This window comes from Peromyscus californicus, unplaced genomic scaffold (genome assembly GCF_007827085.1).
Source record: "Peromyscus californicus insignis strain IS unplaced genomic scaffold, ASM782708v3 Scaffold_3__1_contigs__length_106647218, whole genome shotgun sequence".
NCBI lineage: Eukaryota > Metazoa > Chordata > Mammalia > Rodentia > Cricetidae > Peromyscus > Peromyscus californicus.
This window is the reverse complement of record NW_026294551.1, coordinates 28,473,852-28,494,808: the sequence shown is the minus strand read 5'-3', so window position 1 is coordinate 28,494,808 and position 20,957 is coordinate 28,473,852. Positions and strand designations below refer to the sequence as shown.

The window sequence follows — 20,957 nt, the reverse complement described above, 5'->3', positions numbered from 1 at the left end:
GATCCACTTCCTCCAACTGGGCCTAACGCCATATTTAGCATACCCAAGACGCAATAACCTCCCAACAGCTGGAATGATGGGCTTTTTACAGGGAGACTTCATCTCCAAACCCAACAAACTCGTGTTTTCTGGAGTTGAGTGTTTTCCCTGTATTGTTTATCAGATCTAAAACTGTGTTGGCCTCGGATTCATCAAAGAGGCTTTTGGGGCTCAGTGGTTCCACACCATTGGACCTTGTAGGGTCACCAAGACTCCCCAGTTCTCTTTTCCACACCACACGGGGGATGCAGAAGGTGCTATGAGGTTGCTTACCGAACTAGTTGCCTCCAAACATCCTTCCTGCCGTTAAAAATCTTCGCCCTCCCCCTGCCGGGCGGCGGCGACACACACCTTTAATCCCAGCACTTGGGAGACAGAGGCAGGTGGATCTCTGTGAGTTCGAGGCCAGTCTAGTCTACAGAGCAAGATCCAGGACAGGCACCAAAACTATACAGAAACCCTGTCTCAAAACCCCCCCCCCAAAACAACAGCAAAAACCTTCCCCCCCAAATACCATGTACAATAGCTAAAACAGCAGCAGGGCCGGAGGCATAGTGTCCAGCATGCACAAAGCCCTGGGCTCGTTCCCCACCACCACCTAACTCAGGGGTGGTGGTGCACTCCTGTGATGCCAGAACTTGGGAGGGGGAGGCCGGAGGGTCATAGGTTCAAGGTCATTCTCAACTACATAGGGAGCTGGAGGCCAGCCTGGGATACATTAGACTTTGTCTCTAAGTAAATAATAAAGATAGGAATAATAATAAACAGCTTCCAGAGGCAGAACCTAGGGCACGAGAAAACAATCTTGAAAAGTTTTTATTATCGTTCCTATGAGCATGATGTGTGGGGACATGAGTGTACCACAGTGTGCGCAGAGAGGTCAGAGGACAACTTACACAAGGCCCTCCTTTCCTTGCACATTTATGTGGCTTCCAGGGAGGGAGCTCGGTTGCAGGTTTTCACAGCAAGCACCGATACTGCAAAGTCACCTTGCTGCCCATCTGAGTTGTTTGTGTGTGTGTGTGTGTGTGTGTGTGTGTGTGTGTGTGTGTGTGTACATGCTGCCTGATCTTGCCTTCCCCAAAAGACGTTGTCTTTATTATATGGGGTCAGGAGAGCATTGTCTGCCTTCCAAGGCTGATTGGCACAAACATCCTTGAAAAACCTGTGTGGAGCCAGGCAGTGGTGGCGCACACCTTTGATCCCAGCACTCAGGAGGCAGAGGCAGGAGGATGGCCGAGTTTGAGGCCAGCCGGGGTGAATTCCAGGACAGCCAGGGCAATAGAGAGAAACCCTGTCTCAGGGGAAAAAGAAAAAGAAAAGAAAGACCGGCGTGGAGAAAAGGCAGCCACTATCTGTGCTCTGCCACAATGCATGTGAAGACCCATAAAGAATTGTCTCCTGGGCTGGGGGTGTAGCTCCGTGATAAACAGATGGAGTTGGTTCTCTCTCTTTCATCCTCAGCTGGGTTCAGGAGATTGAACTCAGGCTTGGTGGTTCTTTTACCTACTGATCCACATCCTACCTGCCCTTAATACACTTTTAAAAGAAAAATGTATAAGGAACAAAACAAAACAAAAAACCCTGCAACAATGGTTAGGAAAAAAAAATTGGAAAATAAAAGCTATGAAGGGGATTTAGCTCTTCTGGCTGTGGAAAATACAGTATAATCCTCTATAATTAAACCGGTGATATCTTAGCATCAATTAGACAAGACACCAATGGGTAAATAAGATACAGGAACAGTACAGTAAAGGTGGATTTCAAATCATCAAGGCAGGTGGGGATGTAACAGGAAAGAAATGGGCGCTGCTGGGTGACTGAGTGCACACATGCCCACCGAGTGAATGAGCTGACACCACAGTATGTGTCGGGAATGTGACAGAGGCTTCCCTCAGTGTACCAGCTGCAGCTCCTGTCCCCGAGCCTGTTCCAACAGGTGGGGCGATTCAGGATGCCTGTTTATGGCTCAGCTCACCACACCCTGGCAGCCCAGCGGGCCAAAGTACATTTCCATATCTATGCTCAGGTCAGGCCAGGCAGACCTACCTCCTCCTGTCCGTCACTCCTACCTTCCTCCGTTCCTCACAGGAAGACATCATCAGCATGGTGGGGAGGCAGCCATGCCACCCAAGTCTATTGCCAGCCTGTGCCTAGCTGGCCACACGACTGTCAGTAAGCATTTCATTTCCTTGGACCAAAGTTTCCCTCATTTGCTCCTTAAGCAATTTGGCTAAATGAGTGATTTTCAACCACAGCTGTGCAATACAATCAGAGGACTTCAACCATTCGAGTGCCTACTGGCACCCCTGAAGACCACCTAACTCGGACTCCTGGTAGGGTGGCAGGCCAGGCACCAGTTTCCTGCAGTAGGTGTGCATATCATCTGCGACCTCTAGGATCCTCCGGTGTTCGGAGGCTGAAGACCACTCAGCTCACTGGATGGACTGTCCACCTGCTGTCTTCTGTTACAGGGATGTTAAACGCCAGTCACCCATGCATATGGTCTCAGTCCACGCTCCTCCTGCTTCGAAGCTTGCTTTTGAGAGCTTGGTACAGCAGCCTCACTGGGGACTTTGCCCCGCCCCACCCACCCTTCACCAAGTCTCCTGCCCCAGCCCACCTCTTGCACTTTGATGCTTGCAATCAAGGGATCACATTCACAAGACAGCCTGCCCAGGTATGGCCAGGGGCTTCCAGCTTCTTTCCAGCCATGCATAGCAACTGAGGGATGGGCTGGGAGGGAATGTTCACTTCCAGGAATCAAGGGTTTGACATTTCTTATCCCCGATATAGATCCACAAATCTTTTCCAAGGGAAGCTTGACTCTGGTGGAGGGTTCTGGGGTGCCTGGCTGGTCCCTGGTACTCAGGCCAGAGCTAAGGGCTCCATTCCCACCCAACTGTTACTCCTGTGCATTGTATCCAGGAGTCACAGCCTAGGAGGGAAGGTGAAGCTTGAACTTCAGTCTCACTTCACTTGCAGCATGCTATACAAGTCACATGGCACACCTAAGCCTGTGTACTTAGCAATAAACAAGACCTTGCCCATTTTACAAGGCCGGTGACAGATGAACATACTACCTTACCCCCCATACTTGGGTTGAGACGCCAGGAAACACTTATTTGGTTGTGAGCTTACACGTAACTTGAGAGGGGCCACTCATCTGTCATGGAGGAGCCTGAACAGGACATCAAGAAGCTGGCAGGTGAGCGGATCCTGTTTCTAATAGTCCTCAAGGGGAATGGCGGCAGAGGGCAGTGTTCAGAAGGTGGTGGCCAGTGCTGTAGGCAGTGGGCCAGTCATGAGCAGAGAACTGAAAGGCTTCTGTCCCTGCATCAACTATACAAATGCAAGCAGCAGCCAGCACGATCTGATAACTGGTGCTAGGAGGACCCTACGAGCATCTTTTTCTTCTCACCACCCCATGAGGAAGGTCTTCTTAGCTTCATTTTCCTGATTAGAAAATAAGCCGAGAGGTTTCATACCTTGCCCAAAGCGTCAGAACTTGTGTCAAAGGAAGAATTCAGGCCTGAATTTGTCCCCTCCCAGTTAGACTTGGGAAAGTTCCTGGATGAGTTAGCACAGTCCACTTACAAACTGGTGTCTTGAGATGCTGCTTTCAGACAGAAGCCTCAGCCTCCGGGACACAGGGCTGAGTCATCTCCATGGCTGAGGTTGGAAGGACAGACAAAACCTGTCAATCCCTGTGTGCTCAAGAAAGGGCCATTACTGCTGTGTGAGGCGGCTGTGCTGGGCAGGGCAGTCTCCTTGCTGGGAGTACAAGTAGGGCTTGCGTTTGGGGAAACCCAAGGCTTCAGATTTAGTGTTCTAGAGCTGTTGGCTTGAAATTATTCATTTTCACTTCCATACTGTTAAGTACTGTTCTGCCTTTACCTCACCTGGGCATCACTGCAATTTCCCCCTTATTATCTGCCTCTTCTACTGTAAAGACTCATTCATGTCTTTGGAGTTTCATTGTTGCTCTGTGGTGGGGACTGAACCTAGGGACTCAGGCATGACAGGTAAGTACTGTACCACTGAGCAATTTCCTCAGCTGTTCAAGGTTTTTTAAGACAGGGTTTCCTTGTGTAGCCCTGGCTGTCCTGGAACTCTCTGTAGCCCAGACTGGCCTCAAACTCAGAGATCCACCTGCCTCTGCCTCCTAAGTGCTGGGATTAAAGATGTGCACCACCCCACCCTACTCCCAGTTCCTTCAAGTGTTTGTTTTTGTTTTTGTTGTTGTTGGTTTTTTGAGACAGGGTCTCTCTGTGTAGCCCTGGCTATCCTCGAACTCAGCGACTCGTCTTCCTCTAAGGAAGATTTCTAATACATCTTTCCTTTCTATTATAAGCTTTGCTAGAGAGCAACACAAAACATTGCATACCAAAATACCAGGAAAAGTTAAGGGCATAGATTATAAATATTTCTTTCCCAGACTATGCACCACTTTAGAATATAGAATTGGCTTCCTTTCATGATTTGGCTGGTAATTAAGAAAAATCACTCAAGATCAAAACTAGGGTCTATGGGATGGCTACTTGCCATACAAGACTAAGACTGAGTCCCACTTAAAGGTGTGCTCTGACCTTTCACACACACACTGTGCCATGCCATGGAAATAAAATAAACTTTATTATTAAGATTAAAATGAACTACTGTCCTTTCCCTGGCCTGCCTGTGGAAGGGCAGTGGGAGGCAGGAAGCGGAGGCAAGTGCTGGGGACTGCTGCTTCTCAGCCCATCTCCTTCCCAATTCTCCGCCAGGTGAAGGAAGTCAAGGCACGAATCCACACTTGCCGACTGAGGCGTGTGACGGCAAAGCTGACACCATGGGTGCAGGTAAGGACCATGCTGTAGAGCTGTGCTCACCATGTGGTCTGCCCAGTGGAGTTCTAGTTCATACTGTCCTTGAGATAGGAAGTTGACAAGATTCACACTCAATGCCATAGTCCCACAAGACATTGACTCATCCTAGCTCTTAAGGGATGCCATAAGAATCATACCGTGATTGGTACCTTGCCCAATGACACATATTTCCCAGTAACTTCTCAAATGGCCAACTAAGTACCATGACTGCTACACATTGCCAATGCATTAAAATACCCACTGTGTATTTTACTTTTATATGTACGGGTGCTCTTTCTACATGTGTATCTGCACCATGTGTACGCCTGGCGCCCTCAGCGGCCAGAAGAGGGCACTAGATTCCCTGGGACTGGAGTCAAGACGGTTGTCAGCTATCATCGTGGGTGCTAGGAATGAACCCAGGTCCTCTGGAGGAGCAGCCAGTGCTCTTAACCACCGAGGCATCTCTCCAGCCCTACAGCACATATTTTAAATCTCTTCCTATGGGCTGAAAATATAAGCTCAGGGTAGACTGATACATGTACTTAACGCTCCAGATCCCCAACCACAAGAAAGGAATTAGCGAAGTGTGGTGTGCATGCCTGCAATTCCAGCACTTGGAAGGCTGAAGCAGGACTGGAAGGGCTTCCAAGGGTAAACAGAGGCTGGAGAGAAGGTTCAGTAAGCCGAGTGCTGCTCTTCCAGGAACCCAGTTAGGTTCTCATCTGGGAGCTCACAACTGCCTGTAACTCCAGCTCCAGAGCATCCAGCATGCTTTGGCCACAGACACCTGCATACACAAGGTATTCCAACAGACACTTAAATCTTTTTTCAAAATATTAAAAACAGCCCTTGAGCGACTGGTTGGCACCAAACTGCAAGCTTCCTGTTTGTAGTAGATCTGACAGGGGCACACAACTCAGGTCAGCCCAGCACTCTCAAGTCCCAGCTCAAAAAGCTCCAAGGTTTTTAGGGTCATCTTTGCTGTGATGACTGACAATGTGAACAATCTTTAAAATGGGTATTTTATCTAAAAACCTATGTTTGAATTTATGGGTGATCAGAGCTGGTGCTTAAAGTAAGAATTCACAACTCCAAGGAAAATGACTTCATTGAAATTGAACTACACAGACAAGAACTGAGTTATCAGAACCTACTACAAGTGAGCTGCTGTGAACTGGGGATCCACCCAGAGCAAGTGGACAAGTTGAGGAAGCTGCCGAACACACTGCTTAGAAAGGTATGCCACACACCACCAAGTACATAATTCTACAGGTAAATGATGTCACACAAAGCCAATTGTTTCGTTTTCATGTACCATGCACAGTGTTCAAGATGGTGGAGATGCCTATAGGAGAGCCACAAGGCAGCTTGGCCACTCTGAGTCACATTCCTGCTGGTTCCACAAATCTAGTTCAGACACTTCTTAAACACCTGAGTGACAAGTGATACCCAATTTAAGACTTTTATATTATCTCTGCCAATCTCTGCAACAGACTGGCTGATAAAAAGACAGCATTGTCCTCAGACTGGAACGTGGCCCGCCCTTACCGCTTAGGGAAGGTCCACCTTGGCAATCCCCAGAAATGATGTTTCTTTGAATTTTTTTTCCAGGCTGAAAATGCAGATCTCAAGTTTTAACCCCAAATTTCATTCCTTAAGAATCTTTTTTTCCTAGCTGGGTGTGATGACACACACCTTTAACCTAGTACTTGGGAGGCAGGGGCAGGCGGATCTCTGTAAGGCCAGCCTGGTCTACATTATGAGTTCCAGGACATCCCCCACCCCCAATGCCTCTGACAATTTTTATTGATATCTCATTGATGTACTCTTTGTAAACTACCATTAAGTCACAAGATAATCATAATTTCCAGACAGCTTTAATAGGAAAAATAAGTTTGAGCTGGGCTTAAGGGCATACACCTTGATAATCCCAGCATTTGGAGAAGCAGAGGCAGATGGATCTGAGTTCTAGGCTTACACAGAGAGCCCGTCTCAAAAACTACAATTTTAAAAATAAACCAGCTGCTAACGATTCATCATGGAGACAAAGACCCTGAAATGGCCAATGTCACTTATTCCAGTGACTTCACATAGCACTCCAGAATCACTTAAATCTTTCCCCAACTTTTAGGACAAAGACATTCAAAGACTCCAGAACTTTCAGGAGATAGAACTCTTGGTGAAGAGTGGAAACTCTGAATGGACTCAGCACACAGCATCACCTTTGACGGAGAGACCCTGCTACAACAGCGAAGCTGCAAAAATGACTTACTAGCTCCACGAGAGAAGGATCTGGAATCATTGTCAACGAGGCCTAGACCCACGTGACAATTAGCTAACCACATTTGAACTTTGAAAAATTTCCTCATTTCCGACCTCTCTGAGCAGGAATTGTTTGACAAACACAGCTACAGTACCCATGAGAGGCCAAGCTGATTTTGAAGTGTTGTACCCCAATACTGACACTCTACTACTGAGCTGCATATATGCCCAGGCCCACTTACCTATCAAATGGAATGACTTAGGATCTGAGTAAACAACTGACTTCTCAAGGCTGAGACAACTTGTGAAAACAGCTCACACCACTGTAGTTGGTGGTGGCTTCACTAGCTTATCTAAAAGGTTGGTGGTTGTCATATCCCCAGCTAGTCTTCTGAAGTTCACTTTTGGCACGTCTTAGATGGCTGTAACCTGCCCACATTCACTCACCCATTCCTCTTTACGTAGCCATTTCTCCTCAAATATCAAATCACCTCTGATCTTTATGAAATGACTTTAATTGAAACACCAGGGCTCCTCAGGGATCCACACATTCTATTTGTATTCCCAGCTCAGAGTCCAGTCTCCTCATCACTGCCTTCCCAGCAGCTGAGATGTGAGGGAAGGGAAAGGCAGAGCAGGCACTAACTACCCAACCACTGGAGGAACACGGCTTACACAGCAATACGCTTGGTATCAGAACTATGGAAGGGGCACCATCAGGACATGCACTTTGGAAGTGTTCCAGCTCCAGTTCCAGTAACGACAGACAGGAAGGAGCCCCAAGTGACAACTCCCCTGTGTTTCACTTTCAGTAATGAGGAAAATTTAGCAGGGGTGTGAGATTGGTTAACAGCTAGAAATCACCATTAGCAGAACGCTGAGAACTGTTTTTAAATTAATAAATTTGTTTAGAATAAATTTTAATTGAAACACAAATTTATCAGGAGGGTAAGGTTATCCTAAGGGCAGAACCTATGTAGGTGTTATCCAGTGGCTAGTGTGAACAGTAATTCAACCACAAGGCTAAAGAGCAAATTCTTACCTGCTCTAAAATAAGCACACTCCACTACAAACAAAATGGGGGGGGGGGCGCACATGCACGGGGCTCTAGTAGCCCAGGGGGCTTTCACTTCCTATGGAGCTGAGGGATGACCCTGAACCTCTCATGTGCTGGGATTACAGATTCAAAGACACTTTTCTTTAAATCCTAAAACAAAACTTGAGAGTTTCAAGAGGAAGTACAAATAAGTTTTACTTTGTATCTTGAGTGTAAAAACAACAGGAAAGAACTCTACTAATAACTCCCAATTTTAAGTGGTATGAACCATGTAGCAGAATATTAGACTAAGAAGTCCCAGAACATGTATGGGTTACAATAAATTCAACACCCTTGACTCCCTGATGCACACAACCTGTTTCTTTACAGTGACAGAGCTTGTTAGGTAACGCACCTCCGTTTGTGCTGTGCTCGTGGTAGTAGTCCAGATGCACTCCCACAATGAGATAAGAGGCAAGGGGCGGGGGTGGGAGACAGGGGGCGCTGCTCCTGTTCTCTTTACTGACCCACCCCATTACTAAGATCCTCAGCATGCCAGGCAATCGTGGTGCACACCTTTTTTTAACCCTAATACTCTGGAGGCAGAGGCAGACAGATCTCTACGAGTTTGAGGCCAGCCTGGTCTACAGAGCTAGTTCCAGGACAGCCAAGGCTACACAGAGAAACCCTGTCTCAAAAAACCAAAACCAAACAAACCAAAACCAATCCTCAGCTCACTTCAAAAGGGCTGAATCTCACCTGAGCAGCAGGATGTGGTGGAGTAACTGCCAGGAACTAATTCTTGGCTATGTGAACCCTGAGCATCTGTTCGGGGTTTAAGTCCTGATCATTTTGTCTTAAAGAGAGACAACATTTTTTGCTAATACTTCATGGTACTGAACCCTTCCTTGGAAAGCTACTTAGGATAGAAGCAGCCATTCCCTAGTTGCCACATAAGTGAGGGAAAAAAAAAGAAAAAAAAAGGTGTCACACATTGTGTGCATGCCTTGTGTGTAGTGTAAGTGTGGTGGTGTACTTATAACCTAAGCAGTTGGGAGAAAGATTTCCAATTTCCAAGCTAGCTTGGGCTACACAGTGAGACCATTTAAAGAATGAAAGGAGAAAGTGTGCCTTTTAAAATCTGCCATGCATTAAGGTTAATTCAGTATGTTTATTAGTCACTACCTACACCAAAACCTTTCCCACTTAAATTTTTATTAAGAAATAGCAAATACACAAAAGCACACAAACATACAATTCAAAAAGAAAAGAGCCCGCCCAGCTTGAGAGAGAGGAGTGGCCATTCCTCTGAAAACCCTTTTGCCCTCCAAGGTCATTCTCAAGGAGCCACTAACTGATCGTCAACTGTTTGACGTTTCTTTCATTTCTCAATGTATTTTTGAGAACAGCCTGGTTTGACCTTTACCAAAGTGAACCATAATGAATAGATCCTTCTGTGGCTTGCGTTTTGGGGATATTATTATATCTTGCGTCATCCATGGTCACATGTGGAGCCAAAGTTCACGTTCACGCCTGTGAATTCCGTGGTGGGGATGTGTCACACTAGTTATCCAACACAAGTGCTGATGGGATCTTCCCAGGGTTTGTTGGTTTGGGTTTTCTTTTCTTCATTACACAAGATGACATTAAGACATTTGTTCATCCATCTCCTGGCAACATTTAAGAGTTTTTCAAGAGTATGTACCTAGGGCTGAATACAGCACTTAGCTGGGCCACACTGTTTGCAAAGTTGCTCCTGAATAACCTGTTGATAGACAACTGATCTACTTGCTATGGCTAAGGGGAAGAAATAGATCGACTATGAAACTCTGGAAATGCACTTTAATAGAAAATCCATAATTCTGACACAATGAAAATGTCATTTACCCTGTTTCAGCTAACTTGAAACACACTCTTTAAAAGCAACATGATCAACTTCAAAGTGTTGTATCCTACATCTCAAATAAATGTTTCCGAATATAGTAACTGAAAATGGCAAATTCAGAACATATATGATGGACACCATCATATATTAGATAGATAGATAGATAGATAGACAGACAGACAGACAGACAGACAGACAGACAGATATTGTGCATTCCCCACCTCCACCTCCTACTTCTTGCCCCACTCAAGTGCTTGAAATAGGCAACATTGGGAACTCTTAGAGGAGCAGACAGGTAGGAGCAAAGGAAGACACAGATCACTGAACACTTCCGGCTGTAGCTTTTAAACCAAGAACAGGCATTACAATTGCAGTTATCAAACAAGTTAAAATGCATAGTCATCCTGGGTCCTTTCACAAGCAAATAAAATCCAGTCAAAAACACAAGCTTAAAACTCAACCCTGAATGAAGTGTCACCCCATAGAATGTTTCATGCACATAATAAGTTAGGCATACTCATATCACTCATCTACAATGCATCTATGCATCTTTAAAAATGTAACAGATGTGAACTCAAAAAACTTCACTACAAAATTTTCAGTTTGTACATCCCTAAAATCTTTAATTAGATGGCTCAGCTTAAAGGTTATGTGAGCCATGTTCTTAGACCCTGGAATGACCTTTGTCCTCCTGTGACACTAGTTGCATTCAAGGTGTGAAATGCTCTAGAAGAAACTCTCTCAGCAGAACAGCATGAACAACTTAACTCATGATTACACAGGTACAAAAGTGGTAGCTGGGATCTGCTGAAGAGGCCATCCGTCTAGTCTGTCTACACTCTCCAGGAGACGCTCGTCTTCTGCCCTTTGGAGATTTACATGGTAAAGGGCCATCAGTCTGAGAACTACAGAGTAAAAGCTCATCAGATTTTACAATGAGCTATTTGGGGAACCTCCTCCTTCAGAGACAAGTTAACAGCATAACTGAGACTTGCTTAAGAATACAGAGTAGACACACACACACACACACACACACACAAACACATGCACACACACAGGAACTAGCTACAGCTATGAGTCTTATAGGAGATAAGTTAACAGAGATTGATTACACTCTTATATGAGGTAAAAAATTCCAAAATAAAAAGCACTTTAAAAAAGATTAACTGCTTGCTCTGATTTCAAAATTACACAGTAACTGGATTAAAACTAGCTCTCCAAAAAGACATGACACATTCACAATACTCTCTCTCTCTCTCTCTCTCTCTCACACACACACACACACACCAAATAACAGAGACAGCTGTTTGGTCTACACAACAGAACTGTTTCTTCTAGTAAGTTAGTTCCTGGCTTCTACACCAAACACCAATGGTCAAGCCTTTTCGAATCTTAGATCTGCATCAATAGATCTAAGTGTTCACAGGAACCCACTGCTGTACTCATTTCATTTCACTGTTAGCCTAGACGAGGCAGAAGAAAGCAATCTGGCATTTTAGTACTTGAGCAGATTTCTTACATTATGTTCTTAATACAACAATGTCATCAAACTACATGCTACACAAAGCAGAGCTTAGTTAGTCAGGTGACTTTGCGTCTGCCAGACTGTTGTTGCCAACTGCCTTAATCTCCCACAACTTCAGAAACAGCCTCCCCACCAACTGCTGTGTCTCTAGATCAGCCGGGGAAGCCAAGAGGGCTCTGTCCCCATTAACATTTCTCATATAGTGTCTCTAGAAGTGATGGCTTCATGATTGTCAAAGTTTGGTAGAGAGTATTTACTTAATAAATTCTGTAATGATCCATAACGCACACTAGAAGGAACGCAGTGGCACAGCAGTGAGAAAGGGCCGAGACCCAGTCTCCCAGCCCTAACACTGATCAACAGGAAGCCACTCCCTAGATGAGCCATGTGCTCAGTTTCTTCACCTATAAACTGACGTTAGTATTGAGAAGCTGTAAGTCACAGGAACTGCTATGATATATATAAACATATGTACTTGGGGATAATACTTTATACAGTCGATGGAGTTAGGTATAAACATGCTGCTACTTCGATGTGAAATTATCACCTGCTTTGTTTTTCAAATATCCTTGTTAAATATACTACACATTCCATACACAGAAATATATACATTTATAAATGGTAAGACTGGGTTGAAAGAAATTTTTGGTGTAGGATTTAAAGGGAAAAACCTAGCTGAAAGTTTCTGAATGTTTGCCTGCATTGTTTCATAGTTCAACAGAGGAAGACAGAGTTTGTAAGGTTATTCAGAACCTTTCGCTGCTATAGAAACCTCTCATGGTGTAAAAATATATTCTAGTTCACTGTACACCTTTGCTATTAAAAGCAAATCCAGATTTATTCATAACCACCCAAAATTGAAGCACCATTAAAACATCAAATGGGAAGTTCTATAAAAATTACCCTTCAACAGGACAAGTTAGAAAAACTGTTCACTAACACTTGTAGTAATAGTGTGCCTCATATTTAAAAACCAGGGACTAGATTGGAGTCAACAGCTTTATTAGAAAAAGAGCAATACTAAACCTTTCAATGACACAGACAATCAACTCTGTAACAGAAAGTCAGAGATACTTTATTGTCACTTCTAAATCCAAAGGCTAAGTATAGCAGAAGTGTAAAAATGGAATCCCACTCAGTCTGCTTCACACGAATACTAACGTTTAAGCCCGTTTTCAAAGTCCCAGACTGAAAACTTGCAATTAAACACTGAGCAAGCCACATGTTTAGGTAATATTTCTTAAAAAGTCTTAAAGAAAAAAATATGATACAGGACCTAAGTTTTCAAAGTGGCATATGTGCTAATAACACATTTTCTGAAATCTGGTAGGTCACGACAGTCCTGAATTAATTTTTAATAATAATAATAAAAAACAAATAACTAACTGAGCTTTATACTTTTCTATGCCACTAGAGCTTTCTTTCACCTCATTTTAATGTCGAGCTTCACTTTATGCCGTTTTCAGTATTCTTCAAAAAAATCTTCAACAGTAGTCCTACAATGCAAAATGTGGGGAAAATTGATAATTAGACAGCATATAAAAGGTAAAATTTTATGACTAAGTGTTGGCCCAGTCGCTAACTGCTAATCATGACACATGTGGATTTGAAATGTCTGTGTTGTTTTTACATCAAGGCATCAACGTGGTTCTTAGAGCCATGTGCCTGTGTATGCTGCCTATGTGTGAATGGTTCACACAGACATAACTATGCTGCTTTTCTAAAACAGGAATGCCACCAACAGATCAACTAATTGGTACTTCCTTTCATTAGGATTATTTCATCCCACGCCACTAGCCCAAAGGTTGAAGTTAGAGGTTTTAAGAACACCTATGAAACCTAGCTTTGAAAAGTTCTTTAAGAACCCAACCTCATCTGATCATCAATCAGATCTTCGTGTCACTGATCCAAAGTCTGTCTTTGCTAGATGCTGTTGCTTTCAATGTCTCAGCCAGTGACTATTCCTCTATACTATGGCTGACTGCAAATTCTCCTACACAGTAGGAAATGTTAAACACATACCTCTTAAAGACTTGAGAATTGCACTGAATGTAACAAGGCGGATAATATGAGGTGTTTATTGTATTTAAAATTCTTTAAAGATATCTAATTCTGGGCACCACTGCATCCCTACACACAGTTGAAAAAAAATTCCATTCTGTTAACATATGATTTGTAAGATTTCACGCAATACACAAAAAAACCCCTCTGTGCTTCTTGTAAAGAACAAAAAGGATACACAACAGTTAAGCGTAAAGGTCACAGGCAATAGCATTCAAACACGGATGTGGGTAGAGAAAGGAGTACCTGGCATGAGTACCTGCTTAGTTTGACTGAATCCTTGATTTCTAATTTGGCTTTTCATGGGCCGCTCACAACACCAACGCTGTGTGAGGTATGGTAGTCAGCTGCAATAATTCATAAACCCTACACTTCCATCAATCCAATGCTACTGGCTCTCGAGTTACAGAACAAACTGCATTAGAATGCAAGGCAATAAAGCAAAAAACTAGAAACATCCTTGACAAAGAAATACTAGCAGTTTAATTAAAACAAAGTAGTCCAACATGTGCCTCAGAAATAGTTAAGTTTTTACAGCATATGTCTCTGCCAATGTACCAACACAAGATGGACTTAATACCAAAAAGAAAAAAAAAAGAAAAAAAAAAAAAACAGTTCAACCTTTTTATTAAAAAAAAAAAAAGAAATGACAGCAAAATCCCTAAAAAAAAGGATAATTAACTTTCAATGGCGACTATATTACATACGTGGACAGTAATTTCCAAAGAGGCACACTAATGGGGGCACGAGTCTGCTACAAAATAGCTGAGACAAAACAATGTACCTCAAAATGTTTTGCAGGACTACACTGTCTTTTCCTTCAGAAGAGGCTTTTGTATGTCTTCTTACTCGGCTTAGATCCATCTTCATCTGTGCATACTTACGCTGCACTGTCAAACAGTAACAAAAAGCCCTAATCAAAGTGAGAAACAATACACTTACCTCTGTCTGATCTGAGGTCTTATCAGATCAGTTTTAATTGGACTGAGTGTCACCTTCAGATTTAATGTCTTCACTGGTCCCATTGACCTCATTCTTAGTATCACTTTCCTTCGAGTCAGTGTTTGTGTCTTCGCTTTGTTTTTCTCGACTACTGGACTTCACACTACTTTTTTTATCATCAGATCCCCTCTTTTCTGCCATAAAAGAAGACATTGACCATGGAATTTAGAGCAAAATACAACAAATACATTACTCTTTAAAAAGGGAAACAACAGAGATGAACAGATCCATTTCCCACAGCCTGCAAGAAACAGTTTGCAGAATTCACCAGTGATGTTGTTTGTAGTTTATAGGAAAGGCCAAGAAGAGGACTGAAAGGAAACAGAAGGTAAACAGCACATTTTCTCAAACTTGTGAAAAGCTGCTAAATTCCCCTCAGAACTGAAAACTGCAGGACCCCTCATTCTAGATAAAGAACACACAAAGGCAACGGGGAAGATGTAAACGACAGTTCACAAAGCTGTTAGCACCAAGTTAGTTAATCAAGCTGCGAGGGCAAAATGGTAACCAGAAAACAATTAACCTTTAAATGACATGTTTACCCAATGACATGTTTTATTAAAAAAATGTATGATTATTTAAATATCCAAGAGGGGCATACCCAATAAAAAATGGGATCTTAAAAATTCAAGACCCCAGACCTCTGTTTTCACTAGATGTAAAGAAATCTAAGCGTTTTTTTCCCTTAAGGAAAAATTAAAATCAATTCAGCTACAAAAAGTCGTTTCCACCTTCCCCACTGCTGTGTTGGAAAGGGACACCCCAGGCTAAGGTGAAGGAGCATACTCTGCCTTCCAGTTCTAAGTACCCCTCTAAAAAACAGACTCTGCAGAAACTTCAACAGTTAGACACCTTCCATAAAAGCTGTCTTCCCCCTCAAAACTAAGTATAACTAGTCTGGTAAAGTAGATCATGATGGGAAGATGTCTAAAGAGAGGAACTCTACGTGGACGGCCGTTACAGATGCAGCACCAAGGATGGAAACGCAAACACAGTGTTATGAACTGGCCCTCTTATGTAAAGGAGTGTGATTAGGTCCAACACTGGTGAACCAAGCAGAGCGATGTCTAAGGTTAACCGTAAGACCCGCTTCATGTCCTTCTGTCAGCTTGTGGGAACTATGCTCTAACTGACCTTGAGGGAAAGTCCTCCCTTTGTGCCTTATGGGCTTCTCCGGTGCACAGGTAGCTTCAAGAAGGAAGAGTCGTCTTGTTGCCCCGTAGAGGACTAGTAGTCCAAAAATCTTATCTTCTGGCCTATGTAAATATGGTAGATCTTAATAGTCCTAAGGATATCCATAATGTGTGGTGGATTTTAGAGTTATGGGTTAAATGGAAACTCTCTGAACAAAGAGAGCACCCAGGTAGCTAGGTGTGGGAAATGACTTCTCACTTGTGGCGCTAAACTGCCTCATTCACCTGCCATTATCAAATGCTTGCTATTGCAGACACCTGACCCCAGAGGCCAGAATACTATTATTTGTACTCAGAAGTGTCTAGAACTTTCAAAAGTCAATGGACTCACCACTTGGAAAGTTAAACTCTACTGACAGCATGCCCAACCAAGATAGGCCTGATAGTTTTCTCAGTCTTCCTTCTTTTCCCAAGTCTCAACAGGAAACTTAAGAGTTTTACTAAATTCATTTTGTCACAGGTCAATAACTCAGGACATATTTTTGCTTTCCCTAAAAATTGTACAAATGTGTCTATTTAAGTGGCATGACTGGACAAGAGCAACTAATCAACAGCAGAACTATGGGGTTGAAAGCCTCACAAAACATAGGTGATTAATTTGATCTGATGCAAGAGTCACCAGATGACTCGACACCAGGTGACTCTTAAAACTGCTATCTCACTCCAAAAATATGCCAAAGCCTTGCTAAAAGAGGGCAAGAGAAGACCCTCTCAAACAAAGCAGTAACCCTTTACCCCAAATGCCTTTTGAATCCCTTTTGAATTAAAAATGGTAAACACTAAAGCTCCTGAGAGGTGCACATGTGCCCCTTACCGAAAATGATCAAGGGCAAAAAAAAAAAAAAAAAAAGAAAAGAAAAGAAAAGAGAAAGCAAGCCCTTGTATACTGCTATACATTGAGTCTTTAACTCAATCTAGGAAAAACTCCTAAGTCTAACAAAATAGCTATCAAAAGAAAACGTGAGTGCCATACACATCACCAGTGTCACTTAAAGCACCACAGAACAGACATGCACAACAGGAGAGGATGGGACCAGGACTGAGAAAATCAGAAACATGCCCTTTCTCTCATCCTTAAAACCACACAGAGCTAAACAGCCCAACTAATATAAAATCAAAGAAGCTAAGATAATCCAAAAACAAAAATAAGTTTTAAAACTTATTTTGATGATTAAAAACATTATCTTGAAGTAAAGACTAAAAGAGATTATTTTTGTGAAAACAGGCCAGACAAAATTTACAGTCCTTTACTATCACTAATATAAACCAGCTACCCGGAGCTACAGAAAACCAAAAGAAAGCAGAGGGGATAGCAAGATGGCAACATAAACACAGTTAAGACACGGTAAGTAAGTATTCACTTCTGGGAACACAGAAGTTAATTCCTAAGTTAGGTGAATGCTGCACATAGGTAGGACCAACGAACAACGCACATCTATTTTGTGAGACATTATGGAATATTGCAGTTTTTAAAAAATGTAGCCAAATAAGTAAGGTTAAAATACTCTACAGCCTAAGCATTCTCAAAGGTGATACAAATTCAGAAGAATCTATACGAAAAACCTTTAGGTTACCAACTGAATAACGAGGCTTTAATATGATCTTAAAACCTCAGGTAGACTTCCATTCTTACAAATCAGGGCAGGAAAGGAAAGAAATACAGCTTGAAATCGAACTGACTGTTCTGGCACACGGTAAAATGGAGATCTGGGCTATAGACGGCACCTCTCATAATAAACCAACCTTTCTCCTTGGACTTTCTATCTTGTTCTCTGTCCCGACTTTTGCTCCTGTGTTTATACGACTTTCGATCTCGACTTTTTGATCTTCTTCGATCCCGACTTCGAGACCTATGTTTTCTTTCTGATCTGTCATGGCTTCTGCTTCTTCGTCGATCTCGACTTCTTAATAATTTAAAGAGAGAGCAAACAACTTCAGCTGACATTACTAAAAGGGATCCTCAGAGAAGCATATACTACTATCCAATAATTAAAAAGATTTAAGTAAAGCTTTCCCTTAAGAAATAAAATAAATGCCTAGCTTGATCTACAGAGTTAAGTTCCAGGACAGCTAGGGACATACCGAGAAACCCTGTCTTGAAAAACCACACAAACAAATGTAACAGAACATTTTACATTAGAAATCTCAAGGATGACAATTATTGAAAATCATGCCGGGCGGTGGTGGCGCACGCCTTTAATCCCAGCACTCGGGAGGCAGAGCCAGGCGGATCTCTGTGAGTTCAAGGCCAGCCTGGGCTACCAAGTGAGTTCCAGGAAAAGGCGCAAAGCTACACAGAGAAACCCTGTCTCAAAAAAAAAAAAAAATCTTGCTATTAAATCCCAGCATTCTCTTTTTTTTTTTTTTTTTTTTTTTTTTTTTTTTTTTTTTTTTGTTTTTTCGAGACAGGGTTTCTCTGTGTAGCTTTGCGCCTTTCCTGGAACTCGCTTTGGAGACCAGGTTGGCCTCGAACTCACAGAGATCCGCCTGGCTCTGCCTCCCGAGTGCTGGGATTAAAGGCGTGCGCCACCACCGCCCGGCAAATCCCAGCATTCTCAAGCCTGGCGGCGGTGGCGCACACCTTTAATCCCGGCACTTGGGAGGCAGAAGCAGGCAGATCTCTGTGAGTTGGAGGCCAGCCTGGTCTACAGAGCAAGATCCAGAGGACAGGCACCAAAACTACATAGAAAAACCATGTCTCCCAAAAAACAAACGAACAAAAAAACCACCACTACCAACAAAAACCACCCAGCATTCTAGAGGCAGAGGTAGTTGGATCCCAGTGTGTTTGAGACCAGCCTGGTCTACACAGTGAACTCCAGGCCAGTCATGGCTACATAGAGACTCTGTTTTGAAACAAAACAAAACAAAACACAACACAACAGAGATGAAGTGCTGTGGGATGTTCTGTATGACAAATGTGTTAATAAATAAAACACTGATTGGCCAATAGCCAGACAGGCAGTATAGGCGGGACTAACAGAGAGGAGAATTGAGGGAACAGGAAGGCAGAGGGAGAAAATCTGCCAGCTGCTGCTGCCATGACAAGCAACATGTAAAGATACCGGTAAGCCACAAGCCATGTGGCAACTTATAGACTAATAAAAATGGGTTAATTTAAGATATAAGAACTAGATAGCAAAAAGCCTGCCGACTAATAAAAATGGGTTAATTTAAGATATAAGAACTAGATAGCAAAAAGCCTGCCACGGCCATACAGTTTGTAAATAATATAAGCGTCTGTGTGTTTATTTTATAAGTGGGCTGTCGGACTGCCGGGGCTTGGCGGGACCCGGAGAAAAAACTCCAGCTACAATATATCATCTGGTATAGTCTCTGGAAAGATTATCTCAAACCCCATAACAGAAAGGAACTAACCAAGAAGATGAAAGCTCACTTTTCAACTCTCATAAATCTACTTAGCACATAGGGATACAGTCTTCTATTCACAGTCCAACATAAAATAATCTGACTTTATGACAACATAAAAGTAACATGCATCCCCCATCAGTCATTCTATTTCAAATTTAGGATTTTAATCACCACCCAGGCCAGCATAGCAACACATGCTGGACACACATCCTAATCCTGGGTGTCAGCAATCACTCACAGTTCCCCATCAGCCACGTTAAAAGGACAAGCAACCCACTCTGCAGGTACTGTGTCACTATGGATTCAGTAGTGACTTAATGCGTTTTAACTGAAAACAGTTTCAATTTATGACATTATCTGGGAGCCCCACCATGATGAAAGGCCATTTAGTATTTTTTTGCTCATGACTGTGTAGTATGGCTTCATCATGAGCCACTGTCAGAAGGTTTACAAACCTGCTTCGCCTTCTGTCTCTACTCCGTGATCTTTTATGGTCCCGGGACCTGCTGCATCTCCGGTCGGAAGTTCGGCTTGAGTGTCTACTTCGTGAACGACTTCTCTTTCTCCTTTCTCTATCACGAGCTCGTTCTTTCTCTCTTTCTTCCTCTTCTCTTCGTCTTTTCCTTTCCCGTTCTTCCCTTTCTCTCTCCCGCTCTTTTTCTCTTTCCTCTCTTTCTTGCTTCTCTTTTTTGAGACGTTCATCCCGATCAGGTTCTTCTGTTCTTTTTCTTAACTTTTCCTAAGGAAATCAAGTTGGAGTTGGAGTTGTAGTGCTGGTACCAGCCAGAAGACCAAGAATCCTAGGCAAGTGATCTATCACTGAGCCACCTCCCCAGCTCAAGATGGATTTTATACAACTTTAGCTTTTAGGACATTCTCAAACAATTTATAGACTACGTTGTTTACGGAATCCCATACCCTCAGGGGAAATGTAGAAATTTCAGCACCATATGTATACATAAAATACCATTATTTTACTAATTCTTTAGGTAAAGTCTCAATTTCTGAGTTGAAAATGGAAAGAAAAGTACTTCGAGAAACAGATTCTCACAGGAGTCATCACTGCCTGTCTTTTTACTTTTGGTACTAGGGATCAGCCGCTTATCAATCTACAGCCCCAGCACATCACTGCTTTAAAGAAATATAGATAGCAACAAAATGCCACTCAAGGTTTCTATCGTTGTTTTACCAATTTTTAGCTATAATAAATAAAATACAGATTTTTCAGTGATAGTTATTGTTAGAAATTACAGATTATAAAACCAGTCAGTGGTGGTACACTCCTTTAATCTCAGCACTTGGGAGGCAGAGACAGGCGGATCTCTGTGAGTTCGAGGCCAGTCTGGACTGTTATACAGAGAAATCTTGTCTTGAAAAACCAAGTAACAGATTATATTTACAAGAAACTTACTTTTAACTCTTCCACGGTGGCTTTAATTTTGGCATAGCCCATGTGTTGTTTGCCCATCAAATGGTCATCTACCCGGGACTGGGCATCTCCTACTATCAAAAAGGCTCCACACACCTCACAAACTTCCATCTGTTTTTCTTGGGCAGCAAAACTTTCAATAGTCTGAAATGAGAAGTCAGTTGCCATGAGAGTATCTGAGGAAGACAGAATGAATTCCAAAAGGAACTGAACATCTATTTTCCATCTCTCCAGCCAGAAGCTGAATACACCTGGTTAAGTTCTAGAGAGGGAAGGCTGGAAAAGAGCAACCAACTTGTCTCT

General features: G+C 42.8%; 2 protein-coding genes across 5 annotated transcripts in view; one reads left to right on the top strand and one right to left on the bottom strand.

Annotated features, from left to right (window-relative positions):
• The first annotated feature begins 3,210 nt into the window (after positions 1 to 3,210).
• On the top strand, positions 3,211 to 14,305 carry Ankrd40cl (ANKRD40 C-terminal like). The gene is made up of 4 exons (XM_052756524.1): positions 3,211 to 3,247; positions 4,695 to 4,880; positions 5,951 to 6,126; positions 7,021 to 14,305. The coding sequence occupies exons 1-4, from the start codon at positions 3,211 to 3,213 to the stop codon at positions 7,162 to 7,164; spliced, it is 543 nt and encodes a 180-aa protein (XP_052612484.1). The 3' UTR covers positions 7,165 to 14,305.
• The window catches only part of Luc7l3 (LUC7 like 3 pre-mRNA splicing factor), a 32,660-nt gene continuing 24,354 nt past the window's right edge, over positions 12,652 to 20,957 (bottom strand). Inside the window, exons 7-12 of one of the 4 annotated variants that reach the window (XM_052756330.1) lie at positions 20,637 to 20,798; positions 19,681 to 19,964; positions 17,597 to 17,757; positions 14,654 to 14,794; positions 14,443 to 14,548; positions 12,652 to 13,093 (exon numbers count right to left, since the gene is read on the bottom strand). In XM_052756330.1, the coding sequence (XP_052612290.1) occupies positions 13,060 to 13,093; positions 14,443 to 14,548; positions 14,654 to 14,794; positions 17,597 to 17,757; positions 19,681 to 19,964; positions 20,637 to 20,798 (888 nt within the window). In that variant the 3' untranslated portion in view covers positions 12,652 to 13,059. Of the gene's footprint in view, positions 14,549 to 14,600; positions 14,795 to 15,794; positions 15,917 to 17,596; positions 17,758 to 19,680; positions 19,965 to 20,636; positions 20,799 to 20,957 lie in introns of those variants that run through there. The other 3 variants (XM_052756329.1, XM_052756331.1, XM_052756332.1) reach the window with 3 other exon arrangements.

Coding starts and splice junctions, on each gene's coding strand:
- Ankrd40cl (XM_052756524.1), top strand. CDS start 3,211: ATGGAGGAGCCTGAACAGGACATCAAGAAGCTGGCAG. Junction 3,248..4,694: donor GGACATCAAGAAGCTGGCAG/GTGAGCGGATCC, acceptor GATTAAAATGAA/CTACTGTCCTTTCCCTGGCC. Junction 4,881..5,950: donor AGCTGACACCATGGGTGCAG/GTAAGGACCATG, acceptor ATGGGTGATCAG/AGCTGGTGCTTAAAGTAAGA.